Source organism: Meles meles, chromosome 18, assembly GCF_922984935.1.
Source record: "Meles meles chromosome 18, mMelMel3.1 paternal haplotype, whole genome shotgun sequence".
Lineage (NCBI taxonomy): Eukaryota > Metazoa > Chordata > Mammalia > Carnivora > Mustelidae > Meles > Meles meles.
The window spans coordinates 48146650-48172021 of record NC_060083.1 but is presented as its reverse complement, the minus strand read 5'-3'; the positions used below and the strand labels follow the sequence as shown (position 1 = coordinate 48172021).

At 36.3% G+C, this 25372-nt stretch overlaps 2 protein-coding genes across 2 annotated transcripts in view; one reads left to right on the top strand and one right to left on the bottom strand.

Annotated features, from left to right (window-relative positions):
* Positions 1-25372, top strand: part of LOC123929308 (40S ribosomal protein S24-like) — a 576828-nt gene that overhangs the window by 417921 nt on the left and 133535 nt on the right. The window lies entirely within an intron of this gene.
* The window catches only part of LOC123930068, a 199650-nt gene that overhangs the window by 56501 nt on the left and 117777 nt on the right, over positions 1-25372 (bottom strand). Inside the window, exons 35-46 of the mRNA XM_045986277.1 lie at positions 25226-25279; positions 24300-24404; positions 22872-22925; positions 21868-21972; positions 18225-18278; positions 17483-17587; positions 16509-16562; positions 13677-13781; positions 5167-5220; positions 4358-4462; positions 3718-3771; positions 2514-2618 (exon numbers count right to left, since the gene is read on the bottom strand). Of these exons, the coding sequence (XP_045842233.1) occupies positions 2514-2618; positions 3718-3771; positions 4358-4462; positions 5167-5220; positions 13677-13781; positions 16509-16562; positions 17483-17587; positions 18225-18278; positions 21868-21972; positions 22872-22925; positions 24300-24404; positions 25226-25279 (954 nt within the window). The remainder of the gene's footprint in view (positions 1-2513; positions 2619-3717; positions 3772-4357; positions 4463-5166; positions 5221-13676; positions 13782-16508; positions 16563-17482; positions 17588-18224; positions 18279-21867; positions 21973-22871; positions 22926-24299; positions 24405-25225; positions 25280-25372) is intronic.

The following is a 25372-nucleotide window of genomic DNA, read 5'->3' as shown; positions in this document are numbered from 1 at the left end:
TAGAAAGAGAAAAGCAGCAAAAACACTTTTGCACTTTTATTTTCTGAATATTTACCTATTGTTTGACTAATAGCAGAAGACAAAATTTGTGAAACGTGGACTACATTATTGAGAAAATATAACTAATAGGGGCAATACAAAAATCCATTATGATCTCACATGGGCATTTTGAGCCAAAAGAAGGTCTTCAAGGCAAAAGTTCATTGGCTCACATCTACAATCATGTTTCTCTATATATTAGTGTAAATTCAAGCAACAAACAAAATAAAGAAACAAAACACACATGTTGCAGTAGTGTATCAAAAATAATGGAAAATCAAGAAGTAATTTAACAAAATATCTTCTATAAAGAGCTTATCTCTGACAAATGGAAAGTAAGAAATGGCAAATATGCCACTGAACACCATCAGAATAAGGTGAGAAAAAATTGATTTGCCCAATGGGAGTAGCTAGGTAGGAAATGTTCTAGGGGAGATATTTCTTGGCCTTATTGGAATCTTCTAAGGTTAACATATTTCAGTTCTTGCCCTTCCAGAAGGGAATTGCTTTGTGAATAGTCACACTTCAACTTTATTTAACATTTCTTAAAAACCAGAGCTTGTTTCTTTTTTAAAAATTATATTCAATTAGCCAACATACAGTATTATCATTTGTTTTTGATGTAATGTTCAACGACTCATTAGTTGCATACAACACCCATGGGAATCCCTAAAGCCTTCTAAGGAGGGAGAACATGTCAAACACGCTGGCCCAAATTTTGGATAACTTTATTCTGTGACAAGTGTCTATCAGGGAACAAAAAAGGTGACATAATATCTTTTTCTCTGTATTGTAAATAGCTGAGGGAACATGGTCTCTGCAAATCTAAAGAAATCTTAGGTGAAATTTTAATCATTATTATACCCATTAGGGGTTTCTGTGTTTCTCCCTTATTTATTTCCATTTGACGCTTTTAAATTCTCATACATTCCACAGTCACAGGTCCTGGCCTCTGCACCCTCTTTCCACATTTTTTTTTCCTCTTTCCTTGCTTCCCTCCTGGCCCTTCACCAAACCTGGTGACATTCTCAGCAATGTGTAGACTTCACAGTGTAAGAAATCACTAACATAGACTGATGTAAATGTTAAGAGAAGAGGTTTGTTCTAACTTTAGTACTGGATCCTACTCAAACCAAGTAAACATTTTAGAAAGGTTTGCATATATAATCCCATAAGCTTTTAGAGGGACTTAATAATATAGTAATGATTATAATAATAACAAAATGATGATAATAATAAGCAACTTCATTGAACACTATTATGTGCCAGGCCCTGGTCTGATTTAATCCTTATAAAAAAACTCTTATTAAGTAGGTGGTATTAAAGTAACCCTTTCATAGATGAAGAAACTAAGGCATAGAAACATTAAGGGGACACAAATTTTAAGCAGAATTAAGGGTCAGAATTCAAACCTAGTCTGTCTGGCTAAAGAGTCTGTGTCTTTAACCAATGTACTGATCTGTCTCTGAATGATCATTCACCATCTGAGGCTCACCATCAACATCAGAGGAGCTGCCTCACCTAAGATTATGTCCCCTCTCAGAGAACAGCCTATATCCAATGACTGGTTGGTGCAGGCACAAAGGCCCAACCCCTGTGGGATCAGCAGAAGCTTCTGTAGCAACCATACTGCCCAATCCTGCTTCCCTCGTTCTCTTATAGGTATTGTCCTGAGAGTATTCCCCAAGAAACCTCTTGCATATAAATCTCTGTTACAGGTTTGTTTCCTGGGATCAAACAAATGGCAGGTTACAAAGAAAATATGCCAACAAAAATTACATACACCTCGTTCATCAATTCTGAAACATGAATAGGGAGGTTAGAAAAAGTCTCACTGTTTGCATCTTTCAACTGGGATTTCAAGCTCCTGAACACTGCATAGACTCATGGAGACTTGCTCAGAGATGTGAGAATCCACAGTGCCAGGAATAGGAAAAACATGACATAGTTCCTAGAGTCACCACAAAGGTCTTCCTCTGCAGTAGCTGCCATCTGTGGTGGAGGAGCAGTCATGTTCATTCCTCCTTGTTCCTTTTAACTTTCTATTTTGACTAGCGACAGAAAATATGACCATCACTATTTACTTAAGAAAATTCCTATTGGCACTTTAATAATTTTCAATGATTATAGTTTCTTCCTTCTATTCCTCATTATATCCTACTTCCATCCCTTCTCATTTTGCTCTTACTTTATTTCTTTTACTGTTTCCTCTTTTCGGATTTATTCTTTTTCTCTGCCCTGCCAGTAGTCCTGGGAATTTCCCTGAGCCCAGCTCCACAGTGCAAAAAGCTGTCATGAAGTTGATGAGACTGATGGGAGAAAAGATTCTTACATTATGCCTATTTTTTCTTGTAACTTTTCCAAAAGGGCTCTTTGATTCCAAATAATCATACTCTGGGTTTTTTGTAAAAAAAAAAAAAAAAATCCACATTTTCCTGTGCTCTTGTGGAGCACAGTAATGTTTACATGTTTACCATTTTCTGGAAGATTCTGTGTCAGATCTTTAAGTTCCTCTTCTGTGAGGCTCATGCCCATATTTCCCAGAACTGTGTCCAGCTTGTTGACATCAACCATTCCTCCTTGGGAAAGAGACATGTATATAGACAAAATTTAAGGAATCCAAAGAGTGACAAAACTACTAATTCTTATGTATTATGATTAACACTTTACCATAAGTGAGTAAGACCCAAGGCTCAGTAAGTCTGATAAAATGATAACAAAAATCAATAACAAGCATAATAATTAAAACCTCTTCAAATAAATCTGGTTCCAAGGACTAAGCTATATGGCATAAAGTTTTAAAGGGAAAAATTAATTAATTTGAAGGTTATAGTAGTCCCCCTGCCCTTATCTGCAGTTTAGCTTTCCACAGTTATACACTGTCAACCACATTCTGGAAGCAGATATCTTCCTGACCTGTCATATAGTAGCCTAATGATACATCACAACGCCTACGTCATTCATGTCCTCTCATCTCATCATAGTAGGCATTTTACCGCCTTATATTATCACAAAAAGAAGGATGAGTACAGTACTATAAGCTATTTAAAAAGAGACAGAGACCACATTCATATAACTTTTATTATAGTATATTATTATAACTGTCCTATTTTATTATTAGTTATTATTGTTAATCTCTTACTGCACTTAATTTATAAATTAAACTTTATCAGAAGAATATTTGTATAGGAAAAACAGAGTATATATATGGGGTTCAGTACTATTCATGGTTTCAGGCATCATGGTTTCAGGTCTTAGAACACATCCCTTGTGAATAAGGGGAGATTACTGTAAAGTCAATTCAGTATTAGAGTCATATGGAGACAACTTTTGTATTTTTTTAATCAATAAGTGAAGTTTACTTTGTTAGCTAAAACTTCAGCTTATTTCTACTAATGACCAGATTACCTGCATAACTGAATCATTACTTAATTAAAAAAATTACAGACAGGCTTCATTCATTTATTTCCTCCCAGTTCAAAAAAATTCCCCAAGAGTATGAGACTTCTTCCTAGCACACAAAAGTAAAAATGCAATAGCAAATTACAGTCTTACGAAGGAGTATAAGATCAATATAGATGCCCAGTTATATCCAAAATTTAGTGACTAGGGAAGAGTGGAAATAGAAAACTTGACAGATTTCAGATCTATCTGTATTTTCTCACAATTCTTACCCACCTCTAAGAGACTTAACAGCATCCATTAGCCTATTTTGATAGATCTTTCCATCTGCTGTAAGAAATTGCACAATTAGGGTCACAAATTATGTAGAAATTCACTAAGATAAAATATAAGAGCTAGAATTTTAAAAAGATATATTTGGTTAATTACACTAGAGTGCTTGCTTTGGCAGCACATATATGATTACTTACACTAGAAATACCCAGTTTACTCTAAAACAAGGAAATCAAGAAATAAAGAGGTTTCACAATGCAGACATTCCACCTAATCATGAGCAGTAGAGGCAGGTACTCTTGGCTAATGAAACACATTCTTTTTCATTCCTCACTTTGACTTATCCTTCTTTACCTCTAGTGCATACTTTCTGTTTCTCATATTCACAGTTTAATGTTCTTTGCCTCTCAGTGGACTCAAAAGTGACGATATGAATTTTTTCCCCTTAATGCCAAGATCCATGACTGCTGTATTTGTGATTCCTAAACTGAAATGGAACTTCTTGATTCTGAGGCAGAATAAGGTCATGCTTAATATTTCAAGATACATATTCTTTCTTCCATGATCAAATAAAGACAATGTTTAAACTTTTCATAAACATGTAAGTTCCCTTAAAGTCTATACGAGTATTTGAAATTCTTACCAGTTATTGGTAGATTTTTCAGCAGCGTCAACAATTCCTTTTTTGTGAGCTCTAGTCCTATGTTTCCTAGACTCTCTCCCACATCACTGGCATCAATCTCCCCCCCTTCAAAAACACAAGATGGTATCAGATAAGAACTTTAAGGATGACCTAATTTCAAAATGTGAAAAAAAATCATCTGAGCCTGCTCACGTGAACTCCACTGCTTGATGAAGGCAGAGTAGACATATCTAATTACATAACCAGTAGCATTCATGCAAATGAATCCCTTCCCTTAACACTACTAAAATGACCCACGTTCTATTAATGGAGATAAAATAATAATTACAAAAAGTGTGGACAATCAACACAAGAAAAGAAGGTTTATATATTTTTCTAGTTTCATTTATTCTTCTCCTATCTCCTACCCCCCCATGTTGCTTCTCCATTAATTATGATTTTATTAGGATTGATCCAAATAATTCCATCATCAGATTAGACAATGTTTCTGATCATCTTTAAATGATATAATCACCTATATCTTTATTAGAGCTTTACTTTACTATTCATTGATTTGATCTAGAACATTTTCCCCCAACATAGGAAAAGTGATAATGTCAAGTTCAAAAAACAAAGAATTTGCTACCAAGACACAGAACTGGAATTTTATTACTAAAGTATAGATGAGCAAAAGCCCAACTCTAAGAAATTAGATTTAAAAAATTATATCAGATGAAAGATAAAATGGTAGAATAAACAAGTTGTAAACAAATCTTTAAAATATAATTTTGAGAAAAATTTATACTCTTAGGCTAATATCAACTTCTCACCTGTAAGAGCTTTCACACCATCCATCAACTTATCAAAATCAACCTTCCCATTACCTATAAGAAAAGGTAAAAATAAGAATAATACAGTGACCCAGACTCAGAGAAACAATGTATGAAACCCCTATATTGTGAAAGTCTACTTTTTCTCATTGTGCCTATGTTAATCTTCAACTTATAAATCCTGGTTTTCAGAACTTCTATAATAGAACACATGCCGTATTCCCTATCAGAGACTAGTAAACTTTGGAACACTGGCTAAATCCGGCCCACCATCTTTTTTTTTTTTTTAAGGTCCCTATATCTTTTTATTTTTTTACCACTTATTTTTATATGTTCCATGAGCTAAGAATCATCTTTACATCTTTAAATGGTTGAAAAACCCAAAAGAATGTTATTTGTGACACATAAAAAATCTATAAAGAAACTGTTAAAGACTTTATTTATCTCATATGGGTGAATTTCTCTTCCTTTCTTATTTTCCAATACTTTTATTTATTTAGTCACTATATATTAGTTACTGACAAGTGGCAAAGAAGTCCCTATTAATGGTGTGGTGTGGTGTTTAGCAGGGTCACAAAAGTCATCACTGAAGCTCCTGGCTAGGCTTGCCACATTTCCACAGATTTTGATGATAATGAGACAATAAGCATAAATGGATTTAGACAGTTACATATAAACTAAAAGCAAGATCAGCACAGGGTCGAGCCTTGCCTCTTTAGTCCCAGGATACAGCACTGAACCAGCTGGACCAAATGACTGGCACATTCAATGAGTTGTTTTACTGTTGAGGAGCTCACTCAAAACTGTAACCAGCTAGATCTATGGACTTACACAGAACCCTGCAGCTGTACCCTAAGGGAGAGAGGTGGAAAGTCTAGTTTCAACAGAAAGTAGGCAGATGGGTGAGAAGTGAACTCGTAACAGTCTCCTGCAGATAGGGAAGCAGATAGAGAAACTGGTGGCAGCTCCTCACGAGGCTACTTACTTCCCCTCATTCTAGGAGGAATCATGAAGCTTTCAATTAAGACTTAGATTTGCCTCGAGATGTATTTATGTGGCCTATGTGGAGATAAGCAAAGTTGTCAGAAAAGAGCCATTTCCCTCAAGTTACATACCTAATATTTGAAATATGTTAGGTCACAAGGGTACAAAGATGATTAAAGTATACTTTCTACCGTTACTTCAGAGTTTAGAAAAACTGGTATGCTGAGTAAATAAAATTCAGAGAAAGTGTACAGTTATGGAAGACTCTTGTTCCAATTGCCTGATGTTTCCCCATACACACCACATACTAATTTTCCTTTTCCCTCTATAACAAATTAAATTAGGGAATTATTATCTATTATTCTTTTTTTTTTTAAAGATTTTATTTATTTATTTGACAGAGAGAAACACAGCGAGAGAGGGAATACAAGCAGGGGGAGTGAGAGAGGGAGAAGCAGGCTTCCTGCTATGCAGGGAGCCTGATATGGGGCTCGATCCCATGATGCTGGGATCATGACCTGAGCCGAAGGCAGAGGCTTAACCCACTGAGCCACCCAGACGCCCCTATTATCTATTATTCTTAAGCAAAGCATTTTAAATATACATGTGTCCTACTTCAAAAGATAGATGAAAAACTGTAATAAGAATATGAAAATCAGGGAGGGGAGGCGAACCATAAGAGACTATGGACTCTGAAAAACAACCTGAGGGTTTTGAAGGGTCAGGGGTGGGAGGTTGGGGGAACAGGTGGTGGGTAATGGGGAGGGCACGTTTTGCATGGAGCACTGGGTGTTGTGCAAAAAGAATGAATACTGTTACGCTGAAAAAATAAATAAAATGGAAAAAAAAATGCACATAAAAAAAAAAAAAAGAATATGAAAATCATCTAGGCCTGGAAATTTACTTACTTTTTTCCTTATCATTTAGAATGTTTATTTTATATTTATTGAATGATGTTTAGATTCAAACAGATTTTTTAAATACTCTTATGCAAACATAAGAATATGTGAAATAAACTAACAATTACTATAAATTCATATTTAGAGTTTAATTCTTTTTAATTGCTGTTCATCTTTTCAACTCGGAATCACTGGTACATAGATCTTTTTGAATTAGCATTTTCATTTTCTTTGGGTAATTACCCAATAGTAGAATTATTGGATCATACAGTATTTCTATTTCTAATTTCTTGAGGAACCTCCATATTGTTTTCCAAAGTAGCTGTATCAATTTACATTCCCACCAACAGTGCGTGAGAGTTCCTTTTCCTCTACGACCTCACCAACACTTGTTATTTCTTAGGTTTTTTTATTTTAGCCATTCTGACAAGTGTGAGATATTTCACTCTGGTTTTGATTTGCATTTCCCTGATGATGAGTGATAATGAGGACCTTTTCGTGTGTCTGTTGGCTATCTTATATCTTCTTTGGGGAAGTGTCTTTTCAGATCCTCTTCCATTATATTGTTTTTTTGGTGTTGAGTTGTAAAACTTCTTTATATACTTAGGATGCTAACCCCTTATTGGATATATCATTTGCAAATATCTTCTCCCATTTGGTAGGTTGGCTTTTTATTTCATTGATGGTTTCCTTCACTGTGCAAAAGCTTTTTATTTTGGTGTAGTCCTAATAGTTTATTTTTGCTTTTGTTTTCCTTGCCTTAGAAGACATATCTAGAAAAATACTGCTATGGCTGATGTCAGAGAGATGTCTGAGACATTACCAACTGTGTTCTCTTCTAGGATTTTTATCATTTTAGGTTTCATATTTAGGTTTTTAATCCATTTCTAAGAAGATTTTATTTATTTGAGAGAGAGAGAGGCAGTGAGAGAGAGAGCATGAACCGGGGGAGGGAGGAGGGGGCAAGGGAGAGGAGCAAGCAGACTCCCTGCTAAGTAGAGAGCTTGATGCAGGCTGCACTCCAGGACCCTGGGATCATGACCTGAGCCACAGGCAGACACTTAACTGATTGAACTACCCAGGCACCTTGGTTTTTAATCCATTTTGAGTTTATTTTTGTGTATGGTATTTTTGTGTATGGTATTAAAAAGTGTTCTAGTTTCAATCTGTCCAGTTTCCCCAACACCATTTGTTGAAAAGACTATTCATTGCACATTGTATATTCTTGACTCCTTTTTCATAGATTAATTGACCATATCATCAGGGTTTATTTCTGGGTTCCCTAATCTGTTCCATTGATCCACGTGTCTATTTTGTGCCAGTACCATACTGTTTTGATTATTATAGCTTTATAGTATACCTTGAAAAATGGAATTGTGATAGCTCCAGCTTTGTTTTTCTTTCTCGAGATTACTTTATGTCTTTATGTTATTCATGTCTTTTGTGGTTCTATGCAAATTTTAGGATTATTTGTCCTAGTTTTGTAGAACATGCTATTGGTATCATGATAAGAATTGCACTGGATTTTTAGGTTGCTTTGGGTAGTATGGACATTTTAACAATTTTGTTCTTCCAATCCCTGAGTATGGAATATTTTTCCATTTTTTTGTGTCATCTTTAAATTCTTTCACCAAAGTTTCATAGTTTTTCCAAGCATATTTTACCTCTTTGGTTAAGTTTATTCCTAGGTATTTCATTCTTTTTGGTGCAATTAAAGTTAATAAGAAATTTTGACAAGTTGCTGTTTGATGCCCATCCTTTCGTTGCTTTGAATTTTGTTCCACTTATTTTGAAGGATTTGGCAGTTTCTTTTGCCTCAACAGCAGTATGTAGTGTATCACAGGAAGTTCTTCTGCATATGTATCATTAACAACAGGTAATAGAGATTCTCTACTTGTGGGTATGTTCCTTCCTTAGGTCCAAAAAGTATTTCATTATAGCTTTGCAATAAAGCTTGGAAAAATGGAATTGTAATCATTCTTCCAATGATACACTGTTTTATTCACCAATAACAAATTTATACCTTGCCACTATTTCCATGCTTTTCCTATATATAAAATTTTCTGTTCAATTGTTACCACAGCACAAAATTTTGGAGACTTTTTTTTTGATGTGTTTTTAAACAGCAATTAAACTCAACATATGTGGTTCCAACAGTACACCACTTAAAGTGGTAATATGCCACAATGATGACCTAAAAGCAAGTTCATATACGCAGACACAATGACAAGTATGTGATAACTCTATTATGTGAGTGACAACAACTACAAGATGTATCCTAATGCACCTGTCAAAATGTGAAAGAACATACATTTTTTAAATGACGAAATAGGAGGCTGGTTCTTATTCTGTCATGACATTATCAGCTCTCTATAGCTTATTTTTCCTGATGATTAGACTAAAAACTCTAAAGAAAACATGGAAAGCAACAACACTATAATACACAAGAGAACCAAAACTTGCACAAATGACTGGTAAGGGGGTAAGCCTTCTGTTTTTGGTTTTCTTTCTCTTTTCTCTAATGACTTTGTCCTGAGGGTGGAGCCCCAGTCTCAGAACAACATGGCAGAGTAGGAAGCTAAACTTCTGATAAAAACTCCATCCTTCTGGCCAGGGAAACCTGGAAAAGGGGCCCCCCTTCAGATTGGAAAACATGGGGGAATTCCAGAGAGAAGAGAAAAATGGAGAAAGGGACCCCCAAATTCTATATATGAATCTGCAAATTCTTGGACTTACTTTTGAATTGTGCATGCATGGGACAGACACAAAGTATTATAGCAAAGGCTTTGAGAACTTAATTAAGATTAAACCAGGGCCCATGTCAGACTAACCCAAGTGGCACATGCAAGATAGACCCAAAGCAGTAAAACAAAGCTTTGAAGAGTGAACTGAGATTGGAATCATCCAGAGAAGGGGAGATGGAATTTGTGTTCTCAATCTCAATGAGTTGATTATCTACTAAAACAAAAACAGTGAACGTTGTTCAAGGAATTTTAACAGGACTCAGGGTCTATACAATGTAACAGTCAACAATGTTAAGGATATAATTCAGAATTATTTAACACACAAAGAGTTAAGAAAAATGAGATCAATTACCAAGCGAAAGGGTAACCAACACATGCCAACCCTGAGATGACTCAAATGTTAGAATTATATTAAAAAATTATATTAAAAATGTTTAAATCACACGTTTTGATCATAGAATCCTTTATTTATAAGGGGATAACTCATAAAAGCTTTTGGAGACTCTAAAGAGCATTTGATTATTTTGTATTTTAAATCCTAAAGCAATCTAAAGGACTGATATCATCCCAAGTATGTTCTCTGACCATAACGGAGTTAAATTAGAAATGAACAACCATGGAAGCCTGGGTGGTTCAGAGGATTAAGTCTCTGACTCTCAATTTTGGCTCGGGTCATGATCTCAGGGTCATGATCTCGGGGTCATGAGATCAAGCCCTGAGTCTGCTTGAAATCCTCTCTCTCCCTTTGCCCCTTCCCCCCAAAATAAATAATCTTAAAAAAAAAATGAACAATCAAAGGAAATCTAAGAAACTCACAAATATTTTGAAACCAAACAACACATTTCAAAATAACCCATGGGTCAAAGAAGAAATTACAAGAGAATTTAGAACACATTTTGATCTGAATGAAAATGAAATGTATGGGATGCAGTGAAGGTAGTACTTAGAGTAAAATTTATAATCTTAAATAACTATCTTAGATCAAATCAATAACTATGGCTTTACTTAATCTAGGAAAGTAAAAGCAATCCAAAGCAAAGACAAGCAGAAGGAAGAAAATAAAGATTAGAGTGGATATAAAGCAACAGAAAATAGAAAATTGACAGAGAAAATCAATAAAACCAAAAGTTTGGTCTTTGAAAACATCATAAAAATTGAGAAATCCTTACCTAGACTGATAAGAAAAAGGGAGATGACACAGATAAATAATATTAGTAATGTAAGAAGGGATAACCTTCTAAATTTACAGTAGTTAAAGGCTATAAAGGGAATACTATGATTAACTCTATGCCAGAAATTAAACAATTTATATGAAATAGATCCTGAAAAGGACACAAATTGCCAAAACTGAATCAAGAAGAAACAGATCTGAATAGTCTTATAACAAATAAGAACATTGATTAAGTATTGGAAATTTTCTCAGAAAGAAAGGCCTAGGCCTGGATGGCTTCTTTGGTTAATTATTTCAAATGTTTAAAGAAAAAATAGCAACTCTACACAAATTATCTCAGAAAAGAGAGGCAGGAAAAACATAATTCATTCTGTGAGGCCAGTGCTACCTTGATACGAAAGCTAGACAAACACATCACAAGACAAATGAATTACAGTGTTGATGCCTTGTAATGACATTGGGAAGGAATGAGTTTTAGTAGGAAAATCAAGAGCTCAGACTTAAACAAGTTACACATTATTTGAGCCACCCAAATGGACATTGCAAATAGGTAACAGATAAACCAAAGAGAGACCCAAGGAGAGTTTTAGGTTAGGAATATATATTAGTGATTCATTATCATACAAATAAAATTTAGAGCTAAGAAATCAGGTAAGATCACTTAGAGAACCTATTTGAGCCTTGAGGTACTTCAACATTTTGAAAGAAGGTAGAGAAAAGTAGAAGAGTGGAAGACTAGAGAGAGAGAAAGAAACTCGAAGTAGTTATGATCAGATTTACATAGAATGGATCATTTTGTCTATTATGTGAAGAGTGGATATGAAGTAACAAAACTGAAGGCAGAGAGAGAGCGTTACCTAGCAGTCTAAGCAGAGACCAAAAGAAATAGAAATAAAGACAGTGATACAGAGCTAAGGAGTAGGAATGGAGTTAAGGAATATTTAGTGGTTTAAATAGGCAGCATAAAGTAATCAAGTGGATATGTTTCCAGCAGGGTCTATGAGGTAGAAAAAAGGATCAGTTTAAGAAGATGTGGAATATGTAAGATTAAGAAAATTATGTTTGAATGGCTGTTTGAGGTGAGTAAATATAAATGTCTTATCAGATTTAGAATAAAATAGCTTGAAGACTGGAGGAAAGACTGGAAAGAATATAAAATTTGATGGTTCATGGCATCTGGGTGGCACAGTCATTTAAGAATCTGCCTTTGGCTCAGGTCATGATCCCTGGGTCCTGGGATAGAGCAGCACATCTGGCTTCTTGCTCAGCGGGTAGTCTGCTTCTCCCTTTGCCCCCGCCCTCCCTGCTCTCATGCTCTGTCTCTTGCTCTTTTTCTTTTTCAAACAAATAAATAAAACCTTTTTAAAATCTGATGGTTTCAAATAAATGGCTAAAAGTGGGAATTCATCAAATCACTCAGGGAGGGCATGTAAAGACATTTCTGCAAAGAAGACATCCAGATGGCCAACAGACACATGAAAAAGTGCTCCACGTCACTCGGCATCAGGGAAATACAAATCAAAACCACAATGAGATATCACCTCACACCAGTCAGAATGGCTAAAATTAACAAGTCAGGAAATGACAGATGCTGGAGAGGATGTGGAGAAAGGGGAACCCTCCTCCACTGTTGGTGGGAATGCAAGCTGGTCCAACCACTCTGGAAAACAGCATGGAGGTTCCTCAAAATGTTGAAAATAGAACTACCCTATGACCCAGCAATTGCACTACTGGGTATTTACCCTAAAGATACAAACATAGTGATCCGAAGGGGCACGTGTACCCGAATGTTTATAGCAGCAATGTCTACAATAGCCAGACTATGGAAAGAACCTAGATGTCCATCAACAGATGAATGGATCAAGAAGATGTGGTATATATACACAATGGAATACTATGCAGCCATCAAAAGAAATGAAATCTTGCCATTTGCGACGACGTGGATGGAACTAGAGCGTATCATGCTTAGTGAAATAAGTCAATCGGAGAAAGACAACTATCATATGATCTCCCTGATATGAGGACATGGAGAAGCAACATGGGGGGGGTAGGGGGATAGGAGAAGAATAAATGAAACAAGATGGGATTGGGAGGGAGACAAACCATAAATGACTCTTAATCTCACAAAACAAACTGGGGGTTGCTGGGGGGAGGTGGGATTGGGAGAGGGGGAGCGGGCTATGGACATTGGGGAGGGGAGGCGAACCATAAGAGACTATGGACTCTGAAAAACAACCTGAGGGTTTTGAAGGGTCAGGGGTGGGAGGTTGGGGGAACAGGTGGTGGGTGATGGGGAGGGCACGTTTTGCATGGAGCACTGGGTGTTGTGCAAAAAGAATGAATACTGTTACGCTGAAAAAAAAATAAATAAAAAGGGAAAAAAAAAAAAAAAAAAAGTTTCAGGATTGGAGGAGCTAAGAAATAAAGGGTTAGCAAACATATGATCACTTTCAAACTTAATCCATAAAATTTTTTTTCTACATTGTAACTATTCTGCAAGCACCCTGGTTCCTCTGTTATCTACAAGACAACAAGTCGTTAATTTTAAATTTTAAAAAAAGAGGCAGTATTTCTTTTTACTTTAGAAATCGGTTCAACTCTAAGATACTGACATTTCTTTTTAGCATCAAATAATCCTTATTTCAAAAATTCTCATATACACATTCACAGGTAAAGCTCTGCAGAAAGTCAAGTGATGACTACAGTGCTCACCATCAACTGGTAGGTTATCTGTTAGACTTTGAAGCTCCTTTCCTGTGAGCTCGATTCCCATGTTTTCTAGAACGGTATTGACTTTACTTCTTTCAACCTTCCCTCCTTAGGAAAGAGACAGAAAAAGTGAGAAAAAACCATTAAAATATAAAATCACATTAAATACTAGAAATATTGGGGTGCCTGTGAGGTTCAGTTGTTTAAGTGTCTGAATCTTGATTTAGGCTCAAGTCATGCTCTCAGGGTCATGAAATCAAGCCCCCTGTCTGGTTCTGAATTAGGTGTGGAGCCTAACTAAGAGTCTCTCTCTCATTCTCGCTCTGTCCCATTCACCCATGTGCTCTCTTACTCTAAAAATAAAGAAAAATAAAGAAAAAATACTAAAAACATGTCAGTGCTCTATTACTATTGTCTTAAAAATTTTTTACTGTTAAAATGAAAAAGAATTAGGAGTAAGGAAAAACAGAATCCATTTTTCAGTACTATTAGTATTGCTTTGATGGGGTGCCTGGGTGGCTCAGTGGGTTGAAGCCTCTGCCTTTGGCTCAGGTCATGATCTCAGGGTCCTGGGATCGGGCCCCGCATTGGGCTCTCTGCTCAGCGGGGAACCTGCTTCCCCCCTCTCTCTCTGCCTGCCTCTCTGCCTACTTGTGATCTCTTTCTCTGTCAAATAAATAAATAAAATATTTAAGAAAAATATTGCTTTGAAACATGAGTACCAAACTTGATTTAACATCATGTTAAGGAACCTTAAGATTTACCTTGATGAAATTATGCACAAGAAATAATTTATGAAGGGGTTTTGCAACTGAAGATAAAGACAACTCATGGAATTTATAGTAGAGAAAGATTTTGAAAACAGCTTCAGTTGCAAGAAAACTTGTACTGGTTTGCACTGGAGCTTGACAATTCCTTTGAGCCTGGTGAATCCATGCTGTGACATAGGTTATGATCACAGATTTTGTTGGTGAATATGTTAACACAGAAAACTACTTATTGGTATAAAAGAATATGTATTATCTTTGCAACTACCTGGCCTGGTATCAGAGAGGACTTCAGTTAAAAATGTTCTGAAACTGAAGCAGGAGCTGAGGCTGGGTGTGCATGGAAAGGAAAATTTATCATGAAAATTGTAAATCGGGAGGCCTAGAGACTGGAGAAAAGTAGCTAGATGGGGGAAGACAACGACAGAGAGACTGACAATACAAGTTTCTGGCTATCATTGTCCCATTTCTAAGGGGACACTTGATGTCGTTGAGAAAGACACACAAGCAAGATGTTATCAAGTGGGCAGCCTGGTTAAATCCACATTAAATGAGAAAACAATCCTGCTGCCACTCTTCCAAAGGACCCAGGAATACCCAAAGGCATTCTTCTTGTGGCAGGAGACTCCCCTCCATAGGTTTCAAGAAGTAGAGCTTCTACATCTCTCCTCCTCTCTTCCTTTGGATTAGCAAAGGGAAGAGGGAAAGCAAAACAAAAACAAAAACAAATCCTAGGCACAGCCTTTGCCTACCTTTTTTTTTTCCCATTTTATTTATTTTTTCAGCGTAACAGTATTCATTGTTTTTGCACAACACCCAGTGCTCCATGCAAAACGTGCCCTCCCCATTACCCACCACCTGTTCCCCCAACCTCCCACCCCTGACCCTTCAAAACCCTCAGGTTGTTTTTCAGAGTCCATAGTCTCTTATGGTTCGCCTCCCCTTCCAAAAATTTTTTTTTAAATAAACATATAATGTATTTTTATCCCCAGGGGTACAGGTCTGTGAATCGCCAGGTTTACACACTTCACAGCACTCATGATAGCATGGAGGTTCCTCAAAATGTTGAAAATAGAACTACCCTATGACCCAGCAATTGCACTACTGGGTATTTACCCTAAAGATACAAACATAGTGATCCGAAGGGGCACGTGTACCCGAATATTTATAGCAGCAATGTCTACAATAGCCAAACTATGGAAAGAACCTAGATGTCCATCAACAGATGAATGGATAAAGAAGATGTGGTATATATACACAATGGAATACTATGCAGCCATCAAAAGAAATGAAATCTTGCCATTTGCGACGACGTGGATGGAACTAGAGCGTATCATGCTTAGTGAAATAAGTCAATCGGAGAAAGACAACTATCATATGATCTCCCTGATATGAGGATATGGAGAAGCAACATGAGGGGTATAAATGATACCTTTTTTTTTAACTGAATCTCACTAAAAACACATTCTTTCAAAAGAAACTATAATGAACATTATATGTATATAATGAACATTTATTATTTTGATTCTATCAAGAAACATTGCCCAATCTTTCTGAAATAGAAACTGTTTTTGTTTTCTTTGCTTGCTTAACTGATCCTCAGACTAGCTACCTATCGTCCTTTTCGTATTTTGAGGTATCTACCCTAGAATTCAACTTCAACTTATACTTTCAAGATTAAGTTTTGGAAAATATAATAAAATGTGGGAACTACCTACAAAAATTAAACAAATTTTATAATAAAATACCACATTTAAAATAAAGAAACTACATTTAAAAATCAATTACTAGGGGCGCCTAGGTGGCTCAGTAGGTTAAATGCCTATCCTCAGCTTAGTTCATGTTCCCAGGGTTCTGGGATAGAGCCCCAGGTCAGCCTCCCTGCTCTGCAGAAAGCCTGCTTCTCCCTCTCCCTCTGTCTGCCACTTCCCTTGCTTGTTTCTCTCTCTTTGTCAAAAAATAAATTAAATCTTTAAAAAAATAAACGTCAATTCATAGTATGGTGGCTTGGTTAAAACACTAATGAAGTAATGTAAACTGTGAACTCTCAAATTGCTCATTAACTCACCTGTGAAAGACTTCAGATTATCCAACAATCTATTTTGATAGATCTTCCCAGAAGCTACAATGCAAAGTACACTCTATGTCAGATAAAATACTATGTTGATGGTCAGAAAGTTGCTACATATATTCCATAATTTCAGGGAGAGTTTTCATTTACTGAATAAATACGTTCCTATTTCATCCTCCAGTTTAAAAAAATGGAGACTATGTGAGAACTTTCAGTGAGAATTACGCAATTTTAAACATCTGACAAAACTGTTAACAGGCTCTCTACGCTGATATTTCTTTCTTCTTTGATCTCTTGTGTCTAATTCTTCTAAAAATCTCTCCCCAGGTCACATTCCTTCATTTTCATTCTTGTAGTTTTGTCATTGGCTAGAGGTCATCACACAAAACATTTTTTTTTTTGCCCACAATGGCCTGGGCTAAAACGAACAGAAGGGTATCCGTATAACCTAAGATCTACCTTTTCTAATTACACACACACACACACACACCTATAAAAAAATATATATATATATATATTTTTTTTTTTTTTCCTTTCCTTCAAGGTCTGTACTTGGAACCCCAAAAAGTCATCCAGGGGCACAGGCCATGGACTGGCTATAATGCTCTAGGAGATCTTTTTTTTTTTTCTAATTATTAATACATCATTAGTTTTTGAAGTAGTGTTCAAGGATTCATTAGCTGCATATAACAATTAGTGTTCATCACCATATATGCCCTCCTTAATGCCCATCACCCAGGTACCCCATTCCCCCACCCCCTCCCTTCTGTAACCCTCAGCTTGGTTCCCAGAGTTCAAAGTCTTTCATGGTTTTTCTCCTCCTCTGACCTATTCCCATTCAGTTTTCCCTCCATTCCCCTGTGGTCCTTCATGCTGTATTTTTAAAGCTAAAAGAGAACTTTTAGAAACTTCTCCCAGCGTACTATACCACTAAGTACTCTAAAGGCAACTAAGGTGTCTTTGTGACTCACCATCAACTGGAAGCTTTTTCAGCAGCCTCTGATTTTCTTTATCTGTTAGCGCAACACCCAAATTGCTCACAAAATCTGGTACATGTTGCACATTCATCTTTTTTCCTTTGAAAATATGAAATGTGACCATTCAAGAATTTTAGAGATTAGTTATTTCAAATAATAATTTCATAATGTGAAACATGTTTTGACCTAATTCATGGAATTTCAAGGATATAAGATATATACATCTTTACAGAATTGAGGAGGATCATATATCAAATGTATGTAAAGATACTGAAAAGTATGATTTCCGAATCTGACAAGGAGCCAAAGCAGAAGAGAATAAATTTTATCTGAGTAATTATCTGGTTAATGACGATATCAGTATCAATTCATTTATACATCTTACCAGAGAGTATTAATGTATTTTAAATTTGTTTTCTGAAATGTTATTTGCTTTCAATACTGACAATAAAAAAGCTTTATTTTGTTGCTTGATCCTAATGTGGGTTCTATTATTAACATTGAAGTGAATACTACTGTTGGTGTAAAAACTTCAGAAAGTTCAGAAGTTGTAAGTTAGAGACTTTTAATCAGTATATAAAAAGGCAAACGATGGGACATCAGGAGCAAATGTTTTATTAGGAAAGGTTGAAAGCTAAAATTTACAAATCACTAAGAGAATGGTAGAAAATATTATTTAAAACTCTCCTAAGACATAAGGCCTGCCAATCTTGGTTTTATATAACTTCCCACTGACCTTTAGTAGCTTTTAATCCATCAAACAACTTTTTCATTGCAGCTCTCCCATATACTGTAAGAAGAAATGCAAATAATAAAGAGAAACAGACTGTGAGACTTACAAATAATAGGAGACAAAAACATTCCAGCAACACTGACATACCAAGAATATTCTCTACTTTTACCCTCTACCTGAGAAGGAGTGTAAAGAAGTGAAATTTGAAAAGTGTAACAACTTCAACAGCCTCACTATGATTTCACTCTTCTTATATCAAACCTGCAACAGGGAAGGGATAAGACACCTATTGCCTAGGGTCTACTTTTGAGCTCTAAGATTCTGAAGAACTTTCTTACTTATATCAGACAGGAATTCAAGCTGGCATATGCTCTACAAAAATGTTAAATTGGGGTTTTAGCAACAATTTTCTCGTGTAATGTGTTCTCATCCAGTATTCCCTGATGGTTTTAGTTCCGGACAGATTTAATTCCTCCTTTTTGGATTACAAGATCAATTATTAATCACTTTGAAGAAAATTCCATTACATCAGCAGTTGGGGGCTGGTTATCATACTGAGAGACTAAGAGATGCTTATTTCAATTTAATAGTTTTTGAAAATTTTTATTTGGATAATTGTACATTCATGTAGAGTTGTTAGAAAAAATATAGAGTGATGACTTGTATATTTTTGCCTAGCTCCCACTAATGAGACTTAGAAAGCCATAAGTATAGTATCAAAAATAGGTTGTTGGCATTGATACAATCCTCCAATGTTATTTGGATTTCCTTCATTTTCCTTGTTCTCATTTGTGTGTGTGTGTGTGTAATCCTATACCATTTCATTACCTGTGAAGGTTCATGTACGCACTGCCACAGTCAAGATCCTGACTGCACCACAATGACACGTTGTTAACCACACTCAGCTCCCTCTTCCTCCACCAAGCCCCAAGCCCTAAATCGTGGCAAGCACAAATCTGCCCTCCATTTCTAAAATTTTATTATTTCAAAATCTTATGTAAATGGAATCTTACAGTGGTGACCTCTGAACCTAGCTTTTTTGGCTCTGCATAATTATCTGGAAATTCACCTAAGCTGTTGCATGAATCAAATAGTTCCTTTATTTTTACTGATGAATAGTATTCCATAAGATGTATGGAAAAGAGTTTATCTATCTACCTGTTGAAGGGTGCCTGGGCTGACTCCAATTTTTTGCTCTGATGTGTATGTATAGAATTTTGTGAAAACACAAGTGTTTCTTTTTTTAAGATTTTATTTATTTATTTGACAGAGATCACAAGTAGGCAGAGAGGCAGGTAGAGAGAGAGAAAGGAGGAAGCAGGATCCCTGCTGAGCTGAGAGCCCAATTCCCGACTCAATCCCAGCATACTGAGATCATGACCTGAGCCGAAGACAGAGGCTTTAACCCACTGAGCCAGTCAGGTGTCCCTAAACACAAGTTTTTGTTTATCTGGGATCAATGCCCAAAGGTGTAACTGCTGGAACCTATGGTAGTTTTAAGCTTAGTTTTTTAAAAACCTGGAACTTTTTTCTCTAGTGGTTCTAACACTTTACGTTCCCACCAACAAGGGGGAGTGACCCAGATTCTCTAGCATCCTCGTCAACATTTGGTGTTGTCACCATTTTTAATTTTTAATTTTAGCTATTTGGATAGGCATGCAAGGATGCCTCACTATAGTTTTAAACTGTATTTTCTTGCTTCCTAATGATGTTGAACATCTTTCCATGTGTTTATTTGATACTGATGGATCCTCTATGGTGAAATGTATTTTCCCCATTTTCTAACTTATGTTGCCGAGTTCTGAGGGTTCTGTGAATATCAGAGATACGAGTCCTTTGTCAGATGTGTATTTGCAAATATTTCCTCCGAGACTCTAGGTTGACTTTACCATCTCCACACTGTCTTCACAAGCAAAAGCTTTTCATTTTGATGAGGTTTAACTAATCCATTTTTTCCTGTTACGGGTCATGCTTTTCATCTCATATGTTTTAAAATTAATTTACTTTTACTAGGTAACCTAAACATAAGTCACATAACTCAAATGTGACCAATGGGTATAAATGAAAAACAAATCTCCCTCACAAACATATCCTCTACCAGAGTTCTCTTCCCTCTAAGGGATAAACATTGACATTTTAATCTGATTTAGAGATATTCCATGAATATATTTGTACACAAATATCAAGCTGACTGGTTCTTTTGATGGATCTATATATTTCATTGAATGGATGTTCTGCAATTATGGAATCAGTTTTAAAAAGCACTAAAATTGATATAAATTGCTTTTCCCTGTATTTTCAGATACCTTGCTTTAAGAGAATGTATATTGTTTGGTCAAATATTCCTGCCCCTCTCTATCAAGCCTGTCCTTATGGAAGGATGATACTTCTGTTCCTAATGAAATCATGTAAGGTGCTTTGCCTAATGAAATATTTGTCTCTTCTGAGCAGAAACTTCAAGAACTACTACATGGTGCTTTCATCTCTTTCCTCTGTCACAAAGGTGACATCACCCAGACAGGGATTGCTCCTTCAGCCTGTGCCCTAATAATAGAGAGCAGAGGTACAGCAAACCCATGGCAGTATCCAATTTTGAGTGATTGCAAAAAAAACCCTGTTGCCATAAGCCACTGACAGTTGGGGGTTGTTTGTTACTACTGCACCACAGCTACCTGATACAGGAACTAGGAACTCAAGTGTGGTGCTCTCTTAGCAACAATGGCAATAGCAAAACCACTGAAAATACGTGGCATTGGCTCTTGTGCTTGGGGAGGTTGGTTAGGAAACTTTCTGGAGGCTGGAATGAACTTCTGCCTTGCAATGGTGTTGGTGGGTGTATCAACTTCAACAGCTGAGAAGGCAGATAATATACTGAATACTGAGGAAATACAGTGTTACTGGAGTATCTGGTTGATACTGGGTGTCATGGAGAAGTTACTAGAAAAAGACATGAACTCAGAAAACAATTGTCTGCCTGGAAAGAAAAGAGAATTCAGAAATTCTGGGTCCTGCATGGTAAACAAACATGAACCATTTCTCCTCTTCTACAAATGGGAGACAACACCAAAGATTTCTTTTAGTGACCAAGGGGATTTAAAAGTAAATCTCCCGGCAAAGACAAAACGAAGAGTGTGGTCATTAATCCTTGTGTTAAAATCTCTAATCTGATTAATGTGGTGGCTAGTAAATCCTCTAAGTTTGAAAAAACAATTCAGAAATAAGCATCTTAGGTTGTGCTTCTCTCCATGGACATCTGATAAAACTCAAGGGATCTATAATGAAGTCTAATGAGAAGCAGGTCTCAAAAAAACAATTGTAGATGTAAGCACTGCCACACAACGTAGTCATAGCCAAGCAGATAAAAAGTCAACTCTATTTTAGTATAAATCCTAAAGTAAAAGATACTCTTGTTCATGACTCTACCTGGGTCTCCTGGACTTTACAAATAGGAAGTAGACTAAGAAAGCCTCAGCCCACAAGAAGGGAACATTGTTCAGTGCCTTCTTCAGATGAGGGAAGATGAATAATGAAAAAAGGTAGGATTTCCTCAATGATGTAGCCAACATCCACAAAGAACAAAGGGCTGGGAATCTAATCACTATGGTAGGATTTTCCCAAAGAACTTAGAAATATTTTACATGCTCACCATCAGTGGGCAGGCTGCATTTGAGATCCTTAATTTCGTCTTCTGTGAGTTTCCATCCCATGGTTCTCAAAACCGAATCGAGCTTATTGACATTAACAACCCCTCCTTGGAAATAACAAAATGTTGTTTTGTTGAAACAACAAAATGAAAGAAAAATCCATTTTACATATTTAAACAACCTAGGGGCCCACAGGAGCAAAGTATAGGTGGAAATGTAAAGGGTATTTTCTGTCAGAAATATCTTTCCTTTGCAGGCAAGTGACCTTTTTCTAAAATTCTGGTTTAGGGGATACTAACTTCTTAAAAATTTCCCATTGTGGGAAAAAAAGAATCTGAGATCTTAAACTCATTGCCCTGAATGCATTTTAGTGTAGTTAATTAGCAAGTTGTACAGTTTTTGGATTCAAATAACTTCAATGGACTTGAATGAGAGAAATGAAAAAACATTTTTATCTTCTCACTAAAAAAGTGAGCTCATTTTCATGGAGGACATTGGGAGATGGAGAGGAGAAGGAAGTTGAGGGAAATTGGAAGGGGAGGCGAACCATAAGAGACTATGGACTCTGAAAAACAACCTGAGGGTTTTGAAGGGGCAGGGGTGGGAGGTTGGGGGAACCAGGTAATAGGGAGGGCACGTATTGCATGGAGCACTGGGTGTTGTGCAAAAACAATGAATACTGTTATGCTGAAAAAATAAATTAATTTAAAAAAAAGGAAAAAAAGTGAGCTCATTTTTGTTTGCTTTATTAGTTGTCTCAACCCAACCAAATTCCCCCAATATTTTCCCTTTAATTTCACTGTTCTGACACACATATTAGTTTTTTCTGCAAAATAGTCTTGCAAAGTTCAACGTAGAGATAATTTGCTCACAGGCAGCTCTATCTCAGAAGCTAGGGATGACATCGTTAGGTAAGTAGGTTCGTGACAGTCACAATCTGGTATCTAGGAAGTAGTATGCATGTGTCTCTTAGATTCATCTGGCTTGGACTATGCTTCTCACTTACCATGAAGAGACTTCAAACCATCCAGCAACCTATTCTTGTAGACTTTCCCATTAGCTATAGGAAACATAAATCAGATCACACAAAAGTAAGTGATGTGGAGATTCACCAAGACAGCAAGTCACAATTTAATGTAAGGAGGATTTGTACTTTTCCCTAGAAAACTTCCAAATTACTTTCAACTTTTTAATTTTTTACTTTATTTTACTTTAAAAAAACATTTCATTTATTTATCTGACAGAGACAGTGAGAGCAGGAACACAAGCCAGGGAGTGGAAGAGGGAAAGCAGGCTTCCCCAAGCAGGTAACCTATGTGGGGGCTCCATCCCAGGACCCTGGGTCATGACATGAGCTGAAGTCACACACTCAATGACTGAGCCACCCTGGTGCCCCTAGTTTTAAATTTTAAAAAATGAAATGGCCTCCAATGTATCTACTCTATGCAGTTGTTGGTATCTCATCAAGTTAATGCTGGCAATCTACAGTGCTTTCATGCTTTGAAAAAATATTTCTTTCTGCTCTTCCATCTAGTTAGTACCCAGGGTACCTTTTAAAACTGCCCTTTCAATGGAGTCATGTCTACAAAACACATTTCTTAAACTTGGTGGCACCTTGTGAATAAAGCAGCAGCTGATTTCCAACTAAAAATCTGTAATGGATAGAATTCCTTCTTAAAAATCCTCTCTAAAATGTTTTTATTATGAAAGATTTCAACCATATTCAAAATCAGAATGGAAACAATGAATCCTCCTATAAAATCAGCACAGTTACCGTTGTTCTACTATTTGACAGAATCCCTTAAGGTGAAACTGGATCATTCAATATTTTTAAAAATTATTTAGGGGTGCCTGGGTGGCTCAGTGGGTTAAGACTCTGCCTTCAGTTCAGGTCATAATCTCAGGGTTCTGGGATCGAGCCCCACATTGGGCTTTGTGCTCAGCAGGGAGTCTGCTTTCCTTTCTGTCTCTCTGACTCACTGCCTACTTGTGATCTCTCTCTCTCTGTGTCAAATAAATAAATACAAATCTTTAAAAAAAATAAAAATTACAAAATTACAAAAATAAAAATTATTTAGACTATTAGTCATGTAAGTTTACAAAGATATATAAATTGAACCATATCATAATTGTTATACTCTTTCAGTCTAGCATTTTTTTTTAGTTTTTGTGTAAATGCCTTTCCCCATTTCTCCCTTTTCAGTGTATGGTACAGCCACAAGCACCCAGATAACTCACATTAACAGTCTAGAATATATCTTTATATTACCCATCAATATAGGCATAGATACATAATTACATTGGTGAAATCATTTATTCTAAGTAATTGTTGAAGTTTTTTTCTCTGCTGTCATACTAGAAAGTTTATAGAAGTGCTCACAAAATAAGAAATGTATGCTTCCTTCAAGACCACAGTAACATTTTAAATGCTTACCATTAACTGGCAGATTCTTTACCAGCTCTCCACATTCCTTATCTGTGACGGTTACTCCCATGTTTTCCAGGACATTTCCCACATCACTGACATCAACCTCTCCTCCTTCAACATGACCAAATGGGCACAGATTAGTACAGAGAAGGGTCTAATACCTCCAAAACCTATTGAAGACTTTTCAGCTTCAGCTACCATAGCTGAATGAGCAAACACACACGAATGTGCTAACTGTTCACCACTGTCATCATCTGGGGAAGAACTCTGAATAAAGTAATAGACATAATACTGTTACACTGAAAAAATAAATAAAATGGAAAAAAAAAGTAATAGACATACTGTATATGGAATGTAAGTTAGGACACTGTAGGCCCAATATCCACTTATTTTTAAAGGATATTATACCTCCCCTAATTTCTTAACAATGAGAGTATTTTACCCTTGTCAAAGTTTGCTTATCATTTGCTGTGTTAGTTTGAATTTGGCATTCAAAATCAAGAATAGTGACTATTCTAGCTACAGAACTTTGCACTGAAAAATTTGTGCTAAAATGCAGATATTCCAAAGTGTAATTCTGGGCAACTGAATGCAGATAGTCATCAACACAGAAGAGAATGGGTAGAATAAAGAAGGAAATGGGGAAATGATGGGTCTAGATAAAAATATAAATTAGCGGGGCGCCTGAGTGGCTCAGTTGTTAAGCATCTGCCTTCAGCTAAGGTCATGGTCCCAGGGTCCTGGGATCAAGGCCCGCATGGGGCTCTCTGCTGAGTGGGAAACCTGCTTCACCCTCTCCCACAACCCTGCTTCTGTTCCCTCTCTCGTTGTGTCTCTCTCTGTCAAATAAATAAAATCTAAAAAGAAAAAGATAAATATATAAATCAGTATGAAGAATTAAGGCATTAGATTTATAGAAACTTGTAACTAACCTGTAATAGTTTCCACTGCTTCCATCAAGTTTTTGAGGCCAATCTTCCCATTTGCTGTAAGAAACATCATAACTTGGATGTGACAATGTTATAAGAAGTTAAAGGAGCTAAAAGAAGAAATAGGTGCCTGAGCTGGGGTGCCAAGCC